This window comes from Bombus affinis, chromosome 12, assembly GCF_024516045.1.
Source record: "Bombus affinis isolate iyBomAffi1 chromosome 12, iyBomAffi1.2, whole genome shotgun sequence".
In the NCBI taxonomy this organism is placed as follows: Eukaryota; Metazoa; Arthropoda; class Insecta; order Hymenoptera; family Apidae; genus Bombus; species Bombus affinis.
In genome coordinates, this window is record NC_066355.1 from 11659817 (window position 1) to 11684267 (window position 24451).

A 24451-nucleotide genomic window follows, 5' to 3' on the forward strand; every position below is an offset into this window, starting at 1 on the left:
CATTTTTAGTTTTAAATATTTAACGTAGAGTGTATTTCATCGATAAATTTGATGATAAATTACATATCCTGTTTTTGAACACTCGTTCTCTCACGTATCTCCGCGGGAAATAAAGTTAAAGGAGCGCCAAGTGAAACAATCTCGGAACATCCCCTAATGGCGTTCTTTTGATTCTCTCCTATCGCGTATCTTTATATTTCTCTTTTTTACTTTGCTCTTCCTTGTCCGAAGACCGCTTGTCTCTTCCAACTATTTTCATCGCAATTTTTCATTTTTTCTCCTTCTTTCGTATATCTTGCTTCTGAAGGATTTCTTCCGTTCTACAATTCGATTTTCCTTCGCCCTTTTGCCATCCGCCACCTTTCAATCCCTCGTGTAAGCTAGACACGGTGCACGTTTAATTTCCGCCCTCTCGGTTCGACTGTACGCTCAGAGGTCGCAGAAACGCGAAGGGACCTGGTAAACGATAACGACGAGTATATCTTATAATTCTGCGAGGTCGCGCCAACTCGAGTTTCGTCGCTCGAACTTCCGCCTAATTGTTCCATCAAATATTATCCATATCCATAGTTACCGTGACCACGTATTACCAAAATTGTTACGTATCCGATCTCTTATTACCATGTAACGCTTTGTTTTGTAAATTTTTCGATCGATAAACGATCGAACGAACGATGAAACGAACGATCGAATAAAGATTTTGTTCGTTCTTTCTTTTTCGTTCCATTAATACGAATGAAATTTATGTTCGTAGAAACGTAAGAATAAATGCAAATCTGATTCGCGTTGTGCGTATCTGAGCGCACAGTCACTGAACTTTTTTAACTGCAGCCCCGATACAAAGTAAAATTACGTGGATAGAGAAAACGACCAACGGGTAAGTCAGTTTTAATACTTTGAAGCGTTTAGCGTAACGCCGCAAACAGAAGATTAACGTGAAATTATGTAATGTATATAATCGGGTCGCTTTCTCGTTCGAACTCGCGATTCTTAAGTACTTCGTTACTTAACGAGTAGTTAAGTAATTATTACATCGTTCTTACACGAGCCTATTAAAACTTGCTAATTTAACACCGTTCTCTTATAAAAGACTCCGAAGAAATTTCTTCTATAACCACCGTAAGAATGCAATTTGTGCAAATGTAAATACTGCATATAACAATTTATACGTCTTTCTATGCACCGATGATCTGGCAAATATTTGAATGAAGTGAATCGTCCCTTGAAAAAATTCCCATTCACGCAAAAATGCTACTATATTCTTGTATAATTCGTTCTTGAGTCCCCCTAATTGTCAAATATTTATTAACATAGAACTAAGCCCAAGACGTTGTTGTTCCTTTTAGTATGACTAGTCTCGAGACATTGTATAAATTGTATTAAATACGATATCTTTTATTCCTTGCAAATTATGATTCTTGTCACTTGCCGATTCATCGATATTAGTTAGCAAATTGTCATACGAAAAGACCTTGAATTACAAAAGTCTATCGTTAGCCCGGTAAAAAAAATAACTATTCTAAAAAATAACCACCAGCTACTCGTTGAGAAAATTCTGACGAGCTCCCTTTAAGTCTTAGGGGGTCACGCAGTCGACTAAACGAACGTAATAGCGAAGTTCGAGCCGTTGCAGAAGGTTCGTGGCAATTATCATCGTGAAAGGTAAGGGCAAACGCGAGGCGTTTCGTCTTGAGGGCAGAACGCTGCTGGACGTAAAATTTCTTTAATCTGGCGAAGTAACGCGCGAAGAGTCGGTCGCACGCGGCCGTAGAATTCTTCGTTTCGCTAAGTTGGTAACAATTAGTAGTTAGTAAGCCCCGAGAGCTAGGTCGTATTCTCTGGCAGCAACGATTATTGCGGGCCAGGCAATGGTACTAACGATGCGTACGCAAACTTTACATTTATCGTTATTGTGCCTCGTCAACCCGCCGTGCCAGCTGTTCTACACTTCCGTAGCCACTCCTTTCTTTTGTTCCTGACGCTAGTGCCGGTTTTTCTCTATTCCGTTTTCCTCTTTATCTTTAAGTCCTTCTTTTAACGGATCCCATACGTTGTCTCGCTATAATACTCTTCCACGATCGTTACGACCGTCGATTTTCTTCTCTTCTATTCTTTAATTCTGTAGCTACTATATAATTTCTTTTATCATTACAGTTAGCTCTCGCGATTGTCTTCGTTTTCTGATCGTTTTTGCTTTTAATCGTCAATCTTCCTTGCAATGGATATCAAGTTTCTCCTCCCACTCTCGGTGGTTATTATTCCTTTTTCTTTATCGTTTTTTTACTCCTACGGGTACTTACTTCTTTCATCGAGTCATTTTTCTTTTCAGTTTTCTTCATCTTTTCACATTTACGTCGATGGATATGTTTCATTCTTTTCTTTATGGCCGCTTCCTTTTATCCTTTGCTCGTTTCCAGGGCTATTTTATGTTTATGCTATCTGTTTTCGCAAATGCTTCACCTTTCCGCGATTCCTTTTTCTCGGGAGATATCCAATTTTTCTATTTTCCGTTTTTATCGATCATTACCTTCGCTGAAAGATATTTCCTATTATTACTCATCCGAGCCTCGAAACGGAGCAACCGAAAACATCGAAAATCTATTAAATTCTTTCTTATCCTTTAGCAGAAACAACAATAAACAGTCAGTTAAAGAGTTCAGGTTTTGTGCGATTAAATAACGTCTTTTTGCGTGACTTCAAAATTTTAATATTTTCTATACAATGTAAAATTATCTTCGTTAATACAGTGTCAAGAAATTGATTCCTCGTTGCTAAGGTATTAAATAACAATGTTGTGTGTTAGAGTATTCTATATTCAAATATTATTTCTTTCAACATACGTAAATTTTTCAATTTGTCAGAGACTGAGCGAATTCTCTTTAATGAAAGAACGATCATTTCTATGAATCGTAATATATAACTTAAATAGGAACAGCGATTCGTTATTGCAACTAAATATTATTCTTGCACATACGAAAGAAATACATATAAATAGGAACATTTTAGGAAGAGCCAGATAGAACGATCTCTATAAATATCAATAACTCGTAGGAAAGCGTTCATAGAATAAACGTGAAATGGCCTTCTTTATTCTAGAATCTCTTTGATCAGAGGTATGGCTGAGGTTAATAAACGTAATACCGGTTTAAGTCTTTATTACGATATGAATAAGAATTCGATAAAAGCTTATCTTTTAAGACATATCTTTTTCAATATTTAGTTTTATTCGCTATTCCACAGGAACTGCCGTTCTTTTCAAGTTCAGGCACAAATCACCGTGATAAATACATTTTCACCATCAACGAAAAACGTAAATGGTAAAAGCCCGTTTCTTCAAACTGTTCAAAATGTGTCTTAAGAAGGATTTTGCATAGAAATCGTTCTATCTGGTAGATTACCGAGTCAACCCATCGAGCAAATTGTTAATCTTCTCACAGTGTAGTACGAGAGAAAGTTAGACAAACCATGGAATACGATACCGTAACGCTGTACTATAACGCCCAATCAAAAACCAAACACCGATCAATTCTGTTTTCTGAAAATTACTTAATTTTAATGTTAGAACGAGTAATTGTTCATCTCCATAGAAATCATAACCGAATTGTTAAAACTTATTCAGCCGATGTTACAAATTTTTACATCTAGCTTCACGAATTAAAGAAATAGTTTGTTAGTCGTTCCCTTTAGCCTTCTTCGTCGTTCTATTACACTATGAAGGAATTCAGTTAACAAAAGTATTACACAAACGCGATTATGTTACGGTGCAACAAAGAATTTCCGATTTCCTTTAACGCATTCTCTCGATCCCCTGAAAGCGATCTTCGACGCTCCTATCTAAAATGCGATAAAACTCAAGGTCGGAGCTGGCGAACACGGCAGTTGCGTAGAATTTCGAAGAGGGGATGAAAGAAGTCGAGGAACGTGTCAGTTTTTTTGTGGCTTTATCAGCCGGCTGGCCGGGGGTGGTAATTTGTTGAAGCCAGCGTTGTCGAAGACCGGAAGCAGATCCCTGACTCTTTGTCCAGCACCGACGGCTGCCAGCTCGAGCCATCTGAAACGATGGCGGGTCTTGTTGAAAAACGAACCGCTTCATATTCGATTTTTATTACTTTCCGGGCAGTAAGAACTCCACTTTCGTGCTAGTAGCGTTAAACTCCCAATTGGGATAATAATGATTTAGTTTGATTAATCGGGTAGTGTATCGTGCGTAGCGCTGTAAGACAAGCTCGGCAAATTTCGATCAAAGATAGAACGTGCCGTGTTTTAGTAAGTGCGGATTAAATATAGGCAATATGTATAATATTATATAAGGCAGGCAAAGATGTTAAACGTTTGATGGACTTTTTGAAGAAACGCGACTACGCGAAATCACGCTTATCCAACCACACTTCTACGCTACAGTGTCTATAGGACATCGTAGTTATTATTTCGACGTAAAAGCGACGGAGGATATATCGTTGAACGAACCAAGTTTAGACTGGAACTTAGATATCCGTTTTCAGTTTCAGCGATACGCGGTCGCTTTGTCTCTCTTCGAGCAGAAACAAGCGGAGATTTCGATGCGGCGGTTATTTTCGGCATTTCCAATTTATGCTTTAGAATCGAACAGCTAAAGCGTGGCCTTTATGATTCCATAAGCGCGACGCGTATTCCACCAGGCGATACGGTTGTCTATTTTCCGTCGACCTAATAATCTCGCGTCTGATAAACGGCTAAACCCGTGAACAACGCCGTTCCGAAGTATCGTCGTCTTCGATGAAACGTACCAGACACGATAATTGACGTTTGGCGGATTAACGTCTGCCATCTGCATGCATAAAGTCTGGTTTAATTGGTGGGAGGGTTTTAATGTTAATCGCGTTACTTGGTCGAACGATCGATTGCTCTTTAAGAGCAACGAATAAATTAGATTGCCGGACATACCAAAGAAAACGGTTAATTCGTTAATTTCTGTTTCCGTCGACGCATATCGTAATTTTGTTCATTTTCGTCGTAACAACGCGCGAGGAAATTTGAATCACCCAATTGCAACTGGATAAACTTTGTACAAATATATTCGATATCTGAAAAAAGAAAAGGCATGATTGGCGAGCGCACGATGCGGCGTGTAATGAATCAAAGGGCCAATTAAAAGCACCAACGCAGAAAGAAAATTAATCGGGCGAGAGCGGAAACAAGGGAGTGAAAAGCGGCAACTCCGATAAACTGAAATTGATTTGGAATGACGCGGGAAAGCGTATCGCGAGCATATGCAAGCACACACATTCGTTTCCCACCTGTTGTTTTTGTATTTGGCCAGGGGCTGAGCAGCTGGATGGGGAGTTTCGGTGGGGAAATATGTGGCTCCATAAAAATCCAGTCCACGGCTGAGCAGCGTCGAGGTCTCTTCCACGCTGGCCAGGGTAACCCTTATAACGGGTGGCCCCGTGTAAATCGTCGCAGGCTCGTTCTGGCTGTGAGCGTCGCTTTTCAACTTGTCGTTGATCGCTTTCACTAATTCGCAAAGCAGACACCGGGTCAGCGGGCACGCGGTTTGGGAAATGACCGGTGAAAGAGGGGAAATTAATTCGATCAGGAACGATCCAGGCAAACGCCTGGAATTAATGTAATTGATTGCGTTAAGCCCGTGATTTCCGTATCATTGTACGAGCGCTTCTTTGCGCGTTCCGACCGATACGAAAGTCGACAGGATCGATATGGAAACCGACTCGAAAAGTATTCACGATCCAACGAATCGATCCGATATAAATCGACGATATCGCGTACGCACGTAAACCTGTGGCACGAAAAATTTCGAAAGATCCGACGTATCGTCGTATCGCGATGGCGAGCATAGCGGCGATGATATCGTGGAAAATACTCACAAACAGTGCCCGTGTTGAGAGGTAGCCGCGTAATTTCGACTATAGACCGGTACTTGTAGAGAGCGTGTCTAATATCCTCCTCGGGTAATTCTTCAGGTACGTCCAAAACGTAGACGGTGAACGTCTTCGCCGGTCTGCAGGGTATAGCGACCTGCGTTCATGAATACGAAACGTCGTATTTAGAGGCGTTCTGAAGAGGAGGGTCCTTTGTGTACCGAAAGATAAGTACCTTCTTGTAGAAGCGTGCCCCGGTGACTTTGTGGAAGCCCTTTTTGTAGACCGCCTGAAAATCGTCGATGTTGCTGAACTTGAAGAGTATACCGGTGGCCGTTTTCGTCAAGGAGAACGCGCCACTGTAATGCAAAACGACAACCACGCTTTATCTCCTATCTCTCTTTCCTCTTCTGCTCTCCGCCTGTTCTTCGTCTCCCTTTTTTCTCGAATTGCCCATCTCGCGTAATTCCGCTACCAGCTAGCTTTCTGTTAGCTGATCTTTTATTGCAATTTTCTCGGCTACTCGGTTTATTCAACCCCCGTACGATCGTATCTCCAAACAATTTAATGAGTCGATTAAATTTAATAAATTAATCAATTGGTCATCCATCGAAATGGAAACGTCAAAGGCAACGAGAATTTCGATTAAATCGTCGTCGTACTGGCTTGTCTCCGTTTGGTATTAACCAGAGACTCTCTTCGCCCTCCTATCTGTTGTGATTTACGTGTGCCGAATCATTAGAGACATTTCAAACAGTACGATATACCATTTTACCGATAGCGTACGCTTATAAACCTTTACGCGAAACGAAAATTTATCGCGCAATGAAGCTTTATTTGTCGATATTACCCAACAGATACATCGAAATGCTATTAGACAACGAAGTGACTTATTCAATAAGATTCAATTGAATTGGTAAAAATTAAGATTTATCTTTCGGAGATTGATTCTTAATCGGAGAAATTCGAAAGTTTAATCGAATTCCTAAAAAGCCATGCCTACTAGTTTTATAAATCGAAAATTAAAAAATCCTGATCCATGGAAAGCCCAAAATCCTCTAGTTTTAGAAACGTAAAACTACGTAACTCGAAGTTACGAAAGGCGGTTCAAAAAATTCGTTTCTATTCCGAAAACTTTAAAAACGCTTAAATTTAAGACATTCTGATCGTTAAAAGTGCTAGAAAATATCATTTCGAAAGTTGAAATATCCTAACTGGGGAAACCGCAACATGTCCACCAAAACTTTCGATAAACAAATTTCTACCATAGTTTCGTATACGATTTTACAAGGAAAGCTAACGATCACGGCAATAAAAAGAAATCTGCGTGAACCTCACCGAAAATTCATCTTCTCGCATATAGTGGCTGCCTTCTCGATGCTGAGCTCGTGGCTCGGTGTCAACAAAAAGGCACCCTTGGTGAGGAAGTCGGTCTCGCTGATCTCGGAATCGGTGTCCTGATCCTGCCAGTCACCGGAGTCTCGTCGACTATCCTGATTCAATCGGGACAGAGAGCTATTTTTCGACGCGGACATGTCGTTTTCGCACGTGGCACTGCCATCCTGTCCTCTCTGAGACATCTTTTATAGGGCGTCGAAGGTGGGATCGGCTGGCTCACGATCGAACGTAACCCGTTACGCGAGATCGACTCCTTGCAAGACACGTTCTCGACGCACTGTCAAACAGTTACGCATCGATACGCTCCTTTTATACAGAGAGCAAGCTCTATGATCGCTAATCGTCGATCGTTCTGCCCACGATCTTGCGGCGATCTTAGATTGGGCTCGTTCGAAAAAGGGAGTCGTTAAGCGTCGACGGACGAAGTTTGATGGATGGTCGAGACGTTTTTCTCTCGAGGATGCGAATTTAATAAAGAGTAACGCGAAATCGAAGAGAGGAGAGATGTTCCGGGGTGAAGATAGAGAAAGGTCGACTGGATGTTTGAAAGTAGAGCAACCAGAATAAATATAGATAAAATAGAGATGAAGCATCGCGCGCGCGATGGGCAGGAACGTACCAAAGTTATAACAAAGTTTAGTACTAGAACTACCAACCTATATTATATACCGAAGCATAATTAAACTAACAGAGGGGCAATAATTTTAACTACCGAACTAACGTTCTATGTATCGTAGCAAACCAACGAGGATAAACGATGCGATAAAAAGTTGTAGTTGATCGAGTTAAAGAAATAGGGGACAGCGTTAACTCGGATCAAGGCTAATTATCTCCAAGACGCTTTAGATACGTGGGCAGATCTATTACCTACGTTATTATTAATTATAGAAGAAGCGATACAGTATATATGTTTGCATATATCGAAATTAGTTAATTTAGCGTGAAACAGCGTTGTTCTATTAATCAAATATTCTGGCCGTTTATGGTAGAGTGCGTGACATGTCATTTAACACCTACCATGGAATATACGTATGTACACGCCCGACACGTTTAAATCAATTTTTGCATGCATCATTAACTAAATGATGATGCATTGCTTCCATCCACCTCCTATACCCTTTTCTTAATGACCTTCTATCGTATAGAAAATACGTCGATAAATATCCCCTAGCTGGCGCAAGAAACCATTTTAAGCGTAAGATGGAATTTCTAGCTGCGCGTTTCAAATTTTCATCTGTATTCGCGTTTAGCAATATTTCGAACGATAGAGTCGGTAATTAACAGCGACTCGTTTTCTTCTACCAGATGTATTTTGATTCTCGGTAATCGAACTTTGCCAACCATCGGTACCAAAAACGTTATAACCATACTCGAACTTTTCTGAACTTGCGAATTCTGAACTTATGAAACTCTCGAACTCTTGTTAAACTTTATTACGAACTTTAGCGAAACTCGGAGTACTTGTAACTAAGGCGAAGATCAGCCGAATGAAAGACAGAAATTAACAGAAGTGGTTCGTTACACGTTCTTCGAGTTTACAATGACCAACTTTACATCGATACGGTAAATTTTCCGTATATTTAATCACGAGACAGCTTCTCAAATGAAACTAAATACTTAATTTCCTTAACATCTACTCACTCAAAGATCTATCGTTTCCTTAGTTTTTCACTCGAATCGACGATTCTAGCGACGCTTAAGATCATCCGACATTCGTTTAAACAAATCGTCGTCCGAATGCTGCCAAGACCGATCGTTCAGTCGATTGAAATTTCATTCAAGCCGAGCAACAATAAGATGGAAACCGAAAGCGCCAATTAATACGGTTTCATCGATCTCTCTAGCGACAATGGTGCCAAGCTGGTACACAAAGATGCAAACAAGCATGTACACGAGACAGAGCATGTACAGAGCAAGAGGATATTTGGCAAAAGACGACAGAGAGAGAGAGAGAGAGAGAGAGAGAGAGAGAGGAGGAGCAGGAGGAAGAGGAGAAACGTGCGAATCGCACGTTCAGAAGCTTCATTTGAATTGAAATCAAGAGAGCCTCGGCTTCTGGCAGGATATTCCGGCGACTGACTGCGACAAAGCGGCGAGATGCATCGATTTGCACTAATTATCGGCGCGGTAATTGCCGTGAACAAGATCGCGATTCATCGAACCATTGCTGCTGGAGATCGAGCCGATCAATCGTTAAATCTGGCGTTAATGAAATGGAATAAACGTGCGTGGATGAAAGTACTCGACTGCATTGTGCCGTCGCAGAGACTCTTCGCTTAAGAATCAAGAGTCCTAAGTCTAGCAAAGTCCTTTGAAGTTACGAGTGACACTTAAGACAACGAATGTACTTAAAGAGAGGAGAATTGCGAAAATCCGATTACTTATGCCGTTTTATGCCGCGTACCATATTTGATATTACATGATTCGTGCGAAAATTAAAAGGCGCCATTGTATTATATTACTAGCAGAAAGAACCGATAAATTATCAACGATGACCAAATAATTAATCACGATACTATTAATTTTCTCTCACAACTATAAATTAAACGCGATACATATACCAGGCGATATTACATTTTCGTTGTAATTAATACGAAATCCTACAAACGAAAAGATCGCGAACGTGCCACGGGCATTAATTCGGAAATGTTCGATTTGCGAAATCGTCGAGTCACAGCCGGTCCGATGGAATTCATTATGCACGGAGACTATTCTTATTGCATCCAGGCTAATAATGATTTATGGTAACACTCGGTATCCACAACGACCATCTGTTACCGGTGCGTTTCGCGGTGCACGACGCAAGATGTGCAATAAACTTCGCCGCGAAACTAAATTGCTGCCGTATTATGCGGCCGCGTTTCGATTTAATGACTGCGTCTCGCAACGATTCGAAACAGCGAGAACAGTCAACGTTGCCCGAAATCTGTAACGCTCTGTTCGTTCGCCATTGAATCACTTAACGTCCAGAACGATATCTATCAATATCTAACGTGGTCCTGCGAATATCGTACCGGGAAATATCGTTATCTCCTATACTTTGTCGTGCGATAATCTTTTTTATTTTTCTACTTCAAGTTGTCATCTTTTACTTCAGTTACAAAGGAAATTTGCGTTTGTAACGATCGTCGCGACCACTCTGTAACTTTCGGGACAATCTGGAAACAATCTGGATATAAAACTAACTTAGTCGATCAATTGGTTCGCGACGAAGCGCGAAGCGAAGCGATGGTTACTCACCCCGTAATTTCCACGCGACGAGCACTTAACACGATTTTTTCTGCTGGATTCGATCGAACGTGGCGCGCATCTGTTCCCCAATCACGAACTGGGGCGGCACGGCCGATTTGGTAATCTCGAATCAATTATTATCGATCGGAGCGCTCGCAAATTCCCAGTCGGTATTGGCAAAGGGCGCACCAGATTACCAGGGCAAACGGTCGTAACGCGGTCAGCATAATCCAACTAAAAACGAATATGTATCGGCATCAGGTGGAAATTGTCGCGAAGCCGGACATCGATTGCTCGTTGCTCGAGCGACGATCGTTTACAGTTACAGCAAGACAGAAACACGATTGTGCCGTTAGCCAGCTGCAACCTAGTCCTTCCACGATGTATTTCGTTTTCGCGCAGTTTCATTTTCCTGTTGTCGCCCGATGCATTCGATTTCTACCAAAACCGAATCAGTTTTATCATCGTTTGCGTTACTTTTTCGCGTTTCGCCAGGTGTTTGGCCGAAGATTACATCGTGCTCGGCGCTGCTAACCGTACTCGGTCGAGAATAATTTTCAAAACGAATCGATGAAAATCAGTCGCAAAATATCCTCTATCCGGCCGATTCTCTATCGTTGTTCCTTCTTTGGTTCGTTCCACGACCGTGAACTTTTTTAACAATCTCACGACCTAATTCGGGAACGAAGTACGTACTAGAACGCAATTACGATTTGCTTTCGAACAAGAACCAAAATCGGCCATCGTGGTTGCCGATAATTCACCGGAAATCAACGAAACTTGCTCATCGATAATACGTCGTTGTATTATCGATAATGCAGCCACACTATGCCACGGTCGGTCGATACGTGTAGGCGGCCAATCAACAACTTACTTTTTCAGTAAAGACGCAAGCAGAGGCGTGGGCGCTTAATTGGATGATTGGGTCCGACGATATATCATCGATAAATTGGCGTAAACAGAATGAAAGATAAAAAAAAAAAGGAGAAAGAACGGAGGATCGTTCGATTCTTCTCGGTATCGGATCTTATTGTTTCGAGCGGAGACTGGTTTGGTATATGAAACGCGAAAAAGAAGCAGCCTAAAAATTTATAACGTGTACGTTGGCTAGATGAAGGGCCGCGCAAAGTATTTCATTGAAATTGGATATCAATGCATATTGGATTCAATGTAACATAGAAATTATGTTTTCTTAATTACCGTGACTGAATCTTTCGACCAATTGCCTGCGAAGCAATCATAAGTTGTCAGCGTATAAATCTAGAAAATAAAATAATCAGAATATACAACTTTAAGTTACACACAGTTAACGTAATCAACGTTTCATGGGATAATGTCGATTCGCAGTGGTGAAATTGTTCGTCGTGGAAACTCGTTTACATCGCATTGTTGATTTTGTTTGCTCGTGGCATGCATACATTCAAGTCCGATCCGGAAAACATCAGAATGCGCATATATTTCGCGCTTCGCTTTTCGAAAAATGATCATCGAGTGAAAAGACCGAAATTCAACAGGCCGAGAGGGAAATATATCGATAGACTTGCCTCTCGCGAATAATTGAAATTCGGGTGACAATTTTTTTACAAATTCGACGATCATCGATCGATTTGCACGCGTGGATCTTGAAATTTCGAATTTCGAATATATACAGTTTCTTTTTTCATGTTTGACGCGATAACTGACAGAATAAAGCGTATAATATTCTTGTCAGCTTTCGTATTCAATTTTTCTATATCCTTTCCCTGTTTTTCTCTTTGTCCGAGTGGAATTTCGTTCAGTTTTATTTCGAATCTTGCGATCAACGATCGATATTCCAGCCTGATCGGAAAGTTCTGTCGTCAAGGGATAAAAGATAACGAGTAGCCCAAGATCTTTCCCTTCCTTCCATTCGTTCCATCTTAAACGACACCTGTCTCGGAATGGAACCTTAAAGCCTCGTTCCTATTGTTCCTTTCGGGAGAGAGTCGAGGATAATCGCGAAAGAGGGTCGAAGAACCATCCCTCGATTAGTCGTGATCCTCGAATCGACACGCAGCCATTAGCGGCGGCGATGAACGTTCCTTCGAATCGAGCGGTAAGAGTCGAGCATTCGTCATCGAAAAATAGTGGGCCAAGAGGGTGACTGTGATGACGAACACGAGGGTGACAAACGTTCGTTTTTGACGACAGCGCGTCACAGATGAACGCAGCGTGACTGCCGCTTTGAAACGGGGATGAATCGTAATTGGACGGAAATGGAATTCGGATAGTGTCCGCAGTCCTCGCCACTGCGACGGAACGAGAGAGCGAGAAATATCTATACGTATGTATATATATATATATACACACACACACACACACACATACACGTTATATATATAACGGAGATAGCGAAACAGAGAAACTAATAGACAGAGCGTGCTAGGCTGAGAAGTGACCAGAAAGAGAAGTAGATAGTCGACTGAGAGAGGGAGAGAACGATGGAACGTTAGGGGTTGGCGGTAGGGGGTGAAAAGGCCGACGCCACTGGCCTGTAACTCTATGCTTCTCTGAGCTCCGATCAATAGACGCGGTACAACATCGAACCGAACGCAGCTGGCTAAAATAGTCCGTACAAGTTGCACGCAGCAGCGGCCAGGCAGTTTTCAAAAAAGAAAAAAAGATCCTCGTCTATACAGCTTGCATTCGAGAGAGAGTGGGGAGAGGAGTGGAGGGATGATCGAGGCGAACGATTTTTCCTTCTCCACAGAGACGCGAGAGGAACGGGGAATTAAGGGGTCGACGTTGAAGCAACTCGAATTTTGGCAACGATTTCTGGCGTGTGTTTAATTGGGTGAGCCTGTTAGTCTGGCTTTCCAAAAGTTCACGAAGGTCGAGTGTTTTAGAGGGATGGTAGGAGGTGACTCGCGCACCGACGAGAAGAAGCTGCAACCGGAATGAGCAACGCTATTACGAGGATTTAACTGTTACGCTGCTAGAGCGGATGAAAGGGGTGTCGAGAGTTTGGAAAAACAGAGGATGCCGAGCGATGTTGAGAGGAACGAACCGAAATCTAGCTGCAGGTGAAAAATTCCCGTTAAAGGGAACAAAATATTTTTGTAAACGGAGCGCGGATGAACTTGACAATCGTAAAACTGGTCAAAGGGTAGTTTCTCGGAGTTATTTGAAGCGAAATAACGCATAATGGGCGGGTCTTTTTCCAACGAAACGGCTTCGTCACAAATAGCCTTAGGCTGACAAGAATCGATCGGAAAGCAGTTTTAGTAAGTTATCTTCTAATTTCCTGCGCGCCGACTTATCGTGTCGTCGATGGTGTTAAGCTAATCGCGTTGATAGCCCGCAGGCAACAAGTACGTCGTACCACTGTTGGGGTTAAGAATATTTATATAACGTTTATACCAATTTCCTGTTTTCGCGTTAAAATCTCCCAATAACTTTACTACGACGAAGCGTATAAAATAATGTTACCGTAATAAACAAAAATATATAACGTGGAAAATAAGAAACGCGTGTCGAACTCTAACACTGATTAAATCATTAAACGACCTAATAATTAGTTCCGTCGAACAAAGATTGAGTAGTCGATCGGGATTCATCGCGAAATATCCTAAATGTAATTAGGCCAAATATTGCTCTGCACTGATTTGCAACGAGTCGGGGGCACGTGAGACAGGAAAATCTCAACGTAGAGGAAATAGGGAAGCAACGAAGAAATTAATGTTCTCCCGGAACGCGTCGGAAGAACGGTGCCTCTTTTTTCCAACTGGTTGGCTTCGTGGGCGAAATTTGCCACGACACAGAGCGGATGCTTCTCCCCGATAAATAAATGCACGATCGGGAAAAACTACGACCGCGTTGGGACGTAATTCGATTCGAGAGTCGGACAGAACTCGATTGGCAGAAGTCCCTCTCTGGTGTGAGCGCGCGCTCGCGCGCACCCATATGGAATTACTACGGGGACGACGACGAAATTCGAACTGTCCTATCGCTTTGTCCATCAACGAAGACGAAGTAGACCAGAAAAATCTCCGATTCGCTCGGTCAGCGATTTCTGCGGATTGTTAAAAAATAGAGGAAAAATGAAATTGGATCGAATGGAGAAACGTTCATCGGTACGCGAGCCGCGTGATAAATTATAGAGAAACGAATCCTCGTTAGTTCGAAAGAAAGCCAATTTTAATTGAAACAGGAAAACCGTATAAATTTATATTAAACGTAAACACTAAGATTTTTATTGTTCGAAATATATAATATCGGTATAAAATATCAAAGTGATATTTTATCGCGTGACCACGAATGAGCGAAAGATCGTACATCGCGTTAGAGCGACCATTCTGCATAGCTACAGAACTATGAAACATACGAGATATATTTCGTGGAAAATATATGTGACGCCACGTGAAACTTCTTGCTTAATCCGAGACGATCATTTTCATAACTCGATTCCCCTAAAAGCTATAGGTTACGTTCAATAAGGGCAGAAACGGGAGTTTGGTTCGCGGGTTGTGTTAATCGCTTCCAAAATTAAGCCACGGGGAAAAAGACGATGTCTCGGAACGAGAGAGGAAAGATGATCCCATGGGTATTGAAGCGGCTGAGACATTGGGAAAGGACAGAATCCTGGAAAAGCGAAAGGGAATCGGAGGACGAGGGGGAGACGGCGGTAGGAAGATTAAAAGGAACGAGAGGAGACGTAGGGATTGGAAATAGTTGAAAAATTCAGAATATGAACGGAGCACGAACGTGAAAAAAGTAGAAAAGAGAATGAGAAACTAGAGTGACGAGAAGGGAAGTCGAGAAGATGTATTACAGTTGATGTACATATATGGAAGATCCCAAGTTTTGTAACAATTATGAAAATAAATAAAAAATCACGGAATAGTCCATTCCTCGTTTATTTTCGTTTCAACTGCTTCTAGAAGATGACAGCCCTTTGATACTTATATCTCTTTTCTTTTCGATCTTTATTGGATTATTTTGTACAATAGGACAAATATGAAAGGAGCAAAAGTAACGACAGCGAAAGGGCGGGGGAGAGATAAGCGAAAGCGAGGAAGGGAGAAAACAATGAAATAAAGAAAAGGTATAACGGGAGAAAGGAATCAAAGAACCGAGCGGCGAGATGAGAAAAGGTACGAAGAAATTAAAAGTAGACAAAAGTTTCGGAAGAGATGCGTAGAAGAAATATAGAGAAAAGAATATAAAATATATTATGCGAAATCTTGCCTAATCGAAGTAGAATTCGCGGATGAAATTTTGCTTGTCAACGAAGAATAAAATATAGGAATACGAATCGGTCGCCTATTTCGTAGCGAGCTATTCGAAGCTGACTCTCGAGAAAAAACGACGAAAGCAGAGGCGCGCGGGTCGAACAGGAAGCCAACGAAGGCAGGATTAATAGAACCGAGGGAAGAGGGTGGGAGAGAAACTCGGTGGTCGTCGGAGTGAAGAGAAGAGATCGCGACGAGAGGTTCTCGCCACGTCGAAGAGAATATAATTTAACGGCATAGTTGGCCACGCTGGCCGAGGATTAATTTAAATATTGACATGACCCTGCAGCCGGCCACGCTCGACGAAGCGTCGCTAAACGTTCGTTCAATTTGCGTGTCGCCCTTCGTTTCTCAAGGCACGATCGGCGTAAATCTACGCCGTGAAACGTTTCATAAACGGGACGGTTATGCTTCCACGGAGCTCACGAGCTTTCACCAGGGGCGATTACGCCGAACAAGGTAAAAGTTACGTAAGTGTTCGGTTTTTCGAGCGTTTCTACGCTCGACTTCCTGTATTCGACGCGAATTCCGGTCAGTGCAATGGAAACGGAGATTGGCGTTACGTGGATCGAACGTCGAGAGACTCGATGGACTTGCAGGATGTTTATCGGTGTTGCGTTGCTGCCGCTGTTGTTTCGATGGTTTGGTAGGCAATCGAAAAGCGATATCGAACGGGCGTGCAGCAATCGTTGATAACCTGAAGCGACGTTTGAAAATGTAGTAACGAAATGTAGTACCTATATACACCGCCGACTAAAAGTTCCAAATCGGTATAATCATCGGACATAAAATTACATATACTGGAATCGAATGAATTTTTTTATAGAAATTACGTGATAATTTTTGGATTGCCAATTAAAATAAAGATTAGAAAATGAATATTATATGCAAAAAATGTTTTCCTACGTCTGTTCTGCTTGAAACATAGGACTACTATCTTTAATCCTAAAAGTGATTCCGCCATCGTTCTTATGGTTAATATTTGTATCTCCTTTCCAGGCACGTTCACGACATCAAAATTATCCGTATAATAACTGAATAATATTGATTATAACGTTAATCTTTGGTCGAAAAAAATAATTTAAAAAGATAGAAAAAAAAGAGGTATTCTGCTCGCAGTTCTTTAAGAAAATTTATCACGATCACGCGAATGAAAGATTTCGTTTAATTTCCTACGTCATTATGCACGGTTTCGCCCCGACAATGGATTTTCTTATTACCGTTCGACATTATGCATTTTAAAGGTGCGCCGAGACCGGTGCACGTGATCGCCCACTAAATATAATGCGTCCGATCGAGAGCGAACACGAAGGGGAGATCGTATTAAAATAGCCGGTGATTAACGACATCATTCCTACTAGCAAGAAAGTGAAAAAGAAAGGGTGGAAGGAGAATGGAAAACGACCGGAGAAACGTTAGCGACGAAACGAACGAAAGATAGAATGCGAAATCGATTGCGCCCGCTGAAATAAGAATATTTAAGGAAACGTCGAACCGAACGTTCTATGATTAATTCGTCGAATTTCTTAGGATCCCTTAAGATCTGCCGGAATGTTACATCCGGACTTAGTCTGTGATAGAAGAACATCGTTGAAAAATACTTATTTAATACTTTTAAGACATTTCGTAGGGTGTAAAAATGTTATAATTACAGGAATACGAACACGAACGAAAACAATCGCGGGAAAGAAGCAGAAGAGAACCGAATTGTCCTTATCCCGTGGTTAGCCTCGTCCTTTTAGAAAATAGAATCCCCGTATTCGACGATGCAAGTGCTCGTCTGAAATAACCGATCGTCGAAGCGTGAATTTTTGCGTATTGTCAAGCGATGAAAAGGGAACGAATTTCGATCACGAAAGTAGCTGCAATTTCAATATTGCCGAAGCTCTCACCGACCTATTGGACTACGACGGCGTTCATAAAAAAGTTGCATTATTATTCGATTTTTTGCAACGTTTTTTCTCTCTGTAGATTCTTCGAATACCAAATTTCATCGAGTAATTTTCATAGTAGAAAAATTAATATTCCGGAAAGCTCTTAATTTTCTATTCAAAACTGTTTTCCCCGAAATTACAACTCCGACTGCTTATTGCGTTTAATCAAAGAAGGAAAAAAAAGAGGAAGAAAAAAGAAAGAGATCCTATGAGCTGGAAACGGAAGGTTGCAAAATGGACTAGCGTAGAAACTAGTTAGAGGGTAAAGAGTGGTAAGACGATGGTCGAGGCACAAGTATGTAAAAAGGGAGAGTTTGCATTAGAAAAAATTAGACTGCCGAGAGGAAAATGAAAAGGACAGAGGCAGGATTGGAGAGCGGACACAGGTTGGAAAAAGAGAAATTCTCCGGGGTGTCGTGACGGATGAACGTGTTGTACCAACCGCCGGTTCATTGTGAATTCATCGAGGATTTTCCAAGTGATTTCCTCGGTTATGTCCGAGGGTTATGGCCGACCCTCGGCAAGCAACCGTGTCGTCACGAGGGGAGAACAAGGCAGACATTGCCAATTTAATATTTGATCGCCTTTTTCTCTCTGTTCCTTCGTTTTACGTCTTCTTTTAATGTTACGTTTCTGTCTCTATTTTAAAGTAAACGCATTGTGACGTCCGAGTAAATGGATCGTCGAGAGCACAACGTTCGACGTTTAGCGATTGTCAGGGACCTGACTTTTTAAATATTTTGATAAAAGATACCGCAGCAGGAGAACTTTTTCTGAAAATTTTCATCGAATAAACGACCCGAAACTTTTACGCGATAGCATATTTTTTCACAGAGAGTAGCCCTGAACTTTTTTCATTATTTTTCTATGGTGAATTAAGCATCGAAACACCTGCCGTACACGAGGAATAATCGCGTACATCGCTGAACGTCGACACGCCTATACCGTTCGTTGTAATTCGTCGATAAATCCAGCGGTGGTTGTCCCAGGACCATTTCAAGCCCAATGCCCGGATCTTAACCGTATCGTAATATTCCAGGGATGCCTTCAAAACATTCCCCGTTCGCCGTTCGAATGCCGGTCGTATTTCGGTCTGACAGTAAAATTCCGAATTGCCGCGCGGCAGATTAGCCTCGGTTAGTTGTACGTTTATGATTAGTCGGATTCATAGATTCCCCGGTTCGGTGAGTATAACAGTCGACGGCAATCTGTATGGTAATACGGCTACCGGTTTTGGGCGGGTTCCGCGACACCGTTCCGTGTACCTATGGAACTCCAATCAGAGACTCCCCATAATCCGGAGGTTCGTGGTAATGCAAGACCACTGAGAGAGAATGCTCGTCCGAAGATTGCCCGATTCTAGTTCCACGTTTCTTATTTTTCTTTCGAATAACCCGTGTAATCGAATGCCGCGTTATTTTCATTTTAGTCTTTATACTTATTTCTAACGAGCTTTCAACTTAAAAAAGTTCTTAATAAAATAGTAAATTTACCCAAGAAAACCCACTGGAAGCGGTCTCCCGATCCGTTAACAAATGGTCCTTCGTTAATAATTGAAATTTGCCGGTCGCGCTAACGTTTCATTAAAATTTTATCATGCGCTCGGAATCGCATATTCCGCGTAGCTTAAAAATGGATAATTATTTGCCAAGTGTTTTCGGTGAAACGATAACGACTGCTCGACTTCCGATGGCACCGTTGAAAATTCCGGGCCCGACCGTTTCGCCGCACTCCTCTCTACCGTTTTAATTAACGTTCATTCAGAAACGCGACCAAATTAATTATTTACACGCACCCGTCGGGCTAATTATTTAATGCGAGAATAGTACGTCGCGACAGTTCCGTGCTGTATTTATAAAAGTATAGCCGACCCGATTGTTGCTGCGCTCGGAGCGCGTCACTTGAAATATCGGGTTTCCAGTGTTGCGAAATAGTACGATCTCGTTAATTCCTGATATGTATCATAAATACGATTTTGGAGTCTTTGCTATGGGAAAATCGACGTATAAATTCGCTGGTCGATTTACATTTCGATATCTTATTTAATTTTAGCGACGAATTTGAAAATTTCAAGCGGAACACCGCTACGTTAAAGTATGGAACGATTACAGTCAACGGAATATTTTCCAATTTCGCCAATTACACGACAACATATTTCGTGGTCATTGAAATCGACGAGACGCGCCCTTTCCCGTGTAATCGGCCCAATTTCTCCTATCGCATCGAGCAATCGAAGCATAAATGACATAGGCGTGGATAAAATAAAACAAAGAAGGGAATCGTCTAGCGAGAAGAAAGGACGACTTGGCAAAGGAACATCCGTGAGAGAATTCAGACCACCTCGTTGGAGATTGTTCTTCCGCAAGCACGAGGCGCAACCAGCAGCAGTCCGCTGGCCAATTAAAGGGAAACGAACCGCGATACGCCGGGAATACCGGGCATCTGTTTTCGAATTCCGTGATCGTACGCAAAAGAGGAAGCCCTTCCGGAGCCAGTAACGAAAGGATATCGTGGTCAGACCTCCCTCGTGGCGCGTGTTTAAATTCCTAGGTCGCAAGACGTCTTTTTACCTGGTCGATGCTCCGAGGCGAACAGGAAAAAAGGAACCATTAGCCCGCGCAATTATCCTCGGACGGACAAGGCTAGAGTTACGCCAGCTAATAGCGCCGCTTCCTGGCACTCCCTCGGGAGACACGGGTGAACAGGGCAGAAAACAGAGAGGGAAGCCTGCCAAGGAGAACAGAGAAGGAACGCGAAAGGGTGGCCGAAAGGACGAGACGATGGAATTTAACGAGACAAGAACCGCGGCAAGGGAAGAAAGGGTTTTTGCGTGATAGAAGGCGAGGAAGAATGCACGAACCGAGACAGACAGGCAGAGAGAGAGAGAGAGAGAGAGAGAGAGAGAGAGAGAGAGAGAGAGAGAGAGAGAGAAAGAGAGAAAGAGCAGAACGGAACAAATTTGACGTGATAGGAAGAAGGCTGAGAAGAAGAAAGTGGAAACATGAAAAGGAGGATGATCGAGATAAGAGGGGAGATATTCGACGAGATAGAACGGTAGAACATGGAATAATGAGTTTAAAAAGAGAAGTAAATGGCGTGAAAATATAGAATGAGTAGCAAACGTATAGGGAAGACCTAGAAAAATAAAAAAGACCAAGAGAGAACTATGAAGTTACGCGAAAGAAACAAGAGAGGGAAAAAGTTTGCTACGAGACATAAGAAAACTTGATATACCGAAGAAATAAAGAAGAACGAGAAGGAGAAGAAGAAAGGAGAGGCAAATCCGAATTTTTAAGTGTAAGTAGACGGAGTTTTGAAGAAACGTGAAAACGTATAGAGTTGTATTATCATCGAAGACGTAACATATGCAATAAAATTATTATTATAAGAGTAGATACGAAAAGACTATAATGAAGAAAAGGGCTTGCAAGACCAGACAAACGAAATATAACATATATATATGAGAGAACTGTCGCGATACGAGCATGCGAGAGAGAGGGGCGGGATAATAAATGAGAAAAAGATACGACGTAAAAAAAGGAAGAAAAAGGAAGGAAGAGAATGGAAAAAAGGAAGCGAGAGAAGAGTAGGGGTCGATCGAGAATAGGGAGAAAAGGGAAATTTAAAAAAAGAAAAAGTAAAACTCGGATAGGGGAAAAAAGAAGAAGAGTAACTCGATCCGACAGATAGAGGGAAGACGAACGACGAGATATCTCGCATTATCGATACCGACGTTGCTACGATCGAAAGGATCCTCCATAGAATCGTGAATTTCAAATCGTGTTCAAACAAAAGATCCTTTAAATTAAACTTCTCGATGTTTCTTCCGAAGCGGACGCATACGCAGGTCTACGCTGCACCAAGAAATTTAATAGCCAGAATGGAAATTATTTTAGAAGAGGAACTTTTCCATCCAAGAAAATATATTCGTACTCGTGATTGGCAGATATGCAGAATTTCATCGATATTTCGGAACCGAAGAATCGCATAATTCTATAAAAACGGATCATCGTATATACCTTTTAATTTAAATATTATCTAGAATTTATTATTACTTTTCTTCTTCGAGCATTTCTATTTGTCTATTATATTATTTTAGTACGAGCAAACGTCGTATCCGAATAAAATGAGTTTCTCCCAGTATACTTAGCTGTATATTGTGTAATGGACTCGTGTGGCTATCACGTCATCGAAGCTCATTGATTATATGTCAATAACGAACAGCAGCGATAGCAGACGGTATAATAGAGTTTATGAATACGTATCAGAAGCGAGTTACGTGCAAATAAATTTTATAACTTTGTTTGATATCCCTCGAACGGCAACTTCCGCGAACCTTTTGATGTACGAAGGATTTTAATTTATTTAATAACTAAAGTTTCTATATCGAAATTTCTTTCATTTCTGTGGATTTACAACTTTTTGCGAAATTGCAAAGTATCTCACGGAAATATTACGGACAAGGTATAGCTTATAAAATGGCAGTAACAAACCCTAATAACTCTTTCGGTGATGAACGTATCTATAAATTGATCGAGTCATAAAAATTTCTACACGCAAGTTGCTCTATACGCTTTAACAGGGTTTACATAAATTCTGCGCAAAGTTTTTCTTGCGATTACGAAACTCTATTTCTTGTGCAATCTCTGAAATCAATGTCTGGATGATATTTGATAGGTCACGATAAGGTAAAAGAGGGAGGATGATTTAGCGTGGCTAGCTCTCCCGATCCTTTTTACAAGATTAAAGTGTTCTGATGGAGCGACCAAAAGGTTAAATATTGCATACCTCATGCGATTCGAGGAACCACTTTCGATTAACCGACCGTAATTTATTCGGAATCCTATTTCCGGTTATTTCGAAGCCAACGAAATAATTCGTTCCTTTGCTTCGGTGCTTCTCCATACGCGTTATTCATCGGGTTCAACTATCGTAACAATATGGCGTTAGCTAAATATATTAAGATAAAGATTCATCGAGAGAAAGAGAGAGAGAGAGAGAGAGAGAGAGAGAGAAAATAATTGCTCTGATATCGAATATGCGCAAGTACTACGATATTAAGAAAAATATATTACAAAATATTTCTCGAGGATACCAAATCTTTCCCTTGAATCGATTCTCTATCTCGTAAATTCGATACGACGAGAAAGCTGAGAGCACACCGAGAGACTTTTTTTTAACAAGAAACGTGTAATAATAAAATGAAACGTTTCGACACGTACGTGGAGACATCGGGGTTCGTCGTCGATTTCGGTACATAAATGCGCCTATAGAGAATCGTAATTCCTGGCGACATGGTGCGGTGCGGTGCGGTGCGGCGCGGTGCGGCGAAGCGATGGATCCCATGGTGGCTCATGTCATCGATGGTGCGTGTCACGAATGCCAACTGCGCTGAGGACGCTCGTCTATCCATATCCTTCGTGGGCATGTAGCGTGTAACGAGCGGTCCTCGCCCACGTTATTGTCCACGATCAAGGGGCAAACTTGCTCCAAGTGGCCGCCGACCACCGGAAATGTATCGTCGACTGGCCGCCTTCCGCTGGTCACGACTCGTCGCACATTCCTTCCGTTCTTCCTTCCTTCCACCTGGCCCCTGACAACCTGTCAAGGTTAAAGCCCAAAAGGATCAACTTATTCGACGTTTTGGTTCTCTTCCGGGCATAATAGCCGTAATTGGATGCGACTGGATGTGTCGTTGTGATTGGATAATTTTATAATCAGTATCGTAATTAACACAGCGTCGAGTTAACTTGTTTTCGTTATCAAAGCGTTTCAATTTATGCAAGAAGCGAGTAATCGAAAATTCCATTTATTAAAGCCGACGAAGGACAAAGAGACGATAAAACGAATTTAACGAAGTCGGAGATCTCATTTTCGTGCACGCTCGCGCAAGTAATTACATAGTACGATGATAGACAAATTGATAAATAAGTAGTCACGTCTGTCCTTGGGAAAATGTGGTCTTTGCAATTAAACGTTATTCGCGGCTCGTCTCGTTTTTCGTCAGGAGTAAAGTATAATACACGAGGACGGTCGTACATTGCCTCGTCAACTTCCGATACTTCAAAGAAAATATCTTACAATTTCGTTTAAATTTTTTCTTATCGATATGTAAGTATGTACCGTAAGGTTTCAAGAAGTAGGAGGAGACGTATCTTTGACACGCCTTTCGCATACGTCTCCTTTTTACTTATGCGCGTACTTCTTGCAATACCTCTCACAATGATGGATAATGCGCATTAATTATGTTACTCATTCAATGATAATATTACACGTTACACGCATAGCTGTAACAATACGCAATTATTCTAATTCGAATGCGTTATGAAGGGTGATTTTCCATCATATTCCGATGATTTCGGCGCCTGTTAGCACTCCATTGTTCGGTTCGCGATGTTAACAAAATTATACATCCTGAATAACAACGATTGTCCGGATCTGGCAGACACGGTTGAATACGATGATCCATGAATTACGAGAAACGAATCGATCGATGTTTATTAACCGTTTTTTGTAACAAACGTGTAACAAAGTTACACGTCGAACTAAAATTTCCGTCAGTTCGCGCAACTCTTTTGCGATAGTTCGTTTCAAAACTCTATTTAGGCGAAGCTCTATTTACGGACTCGTGCTATCGATTGTTTCACAAAGCAAGGTAACTCGTTAAATAATATTTTTCATTTTCTAGTATCTTACTCCATTTCAACAACCGCGGGGGAATTAGACGAATTACTTATAACTCGATTGCTTTATTTAATCGCCTGTGTAATAATCATGATAA

General features: G+C 41.5%; 1 protein-coding gene and 1 pseudogene across 1 annotated transcript; both read right to left on the reverse strand.

The window, feature by feature from the left end:
* Positions 1–2683: 2683 nt before the first annotated feature.
* LOC126922845 (uncharacterized) lies at positions 2684–7523 on the reverse strand. The gene is made up of 5 exons (XM_050735790.1): positions 7197–7523; positions 6094–6217; positions 5865–6015; positions 5277–5493; positions 2684–4051 (listed from the first exon to the last, which is right to left on the reverse strand). The coding sequence occupies exons 1-5, from the start codon at positions 7436–7438 to the stop codon at positions 3925–3927; spliced, it is 861 nt and encodes a 286-aa protein (XP_050591747.1). The 5' UTR covers positions 7439–7523; the 3' UTR covers positions 2684–3924.
* Positions 7524–22513: 14990 nt separating this feature from the next.
* On the reverse strand, positions 22514–23711 carry LOC126922791 (uncharacterized; annotated as a pseudogene).
* Positions 23712–24451: the final 740 nt, after the last annotated feature.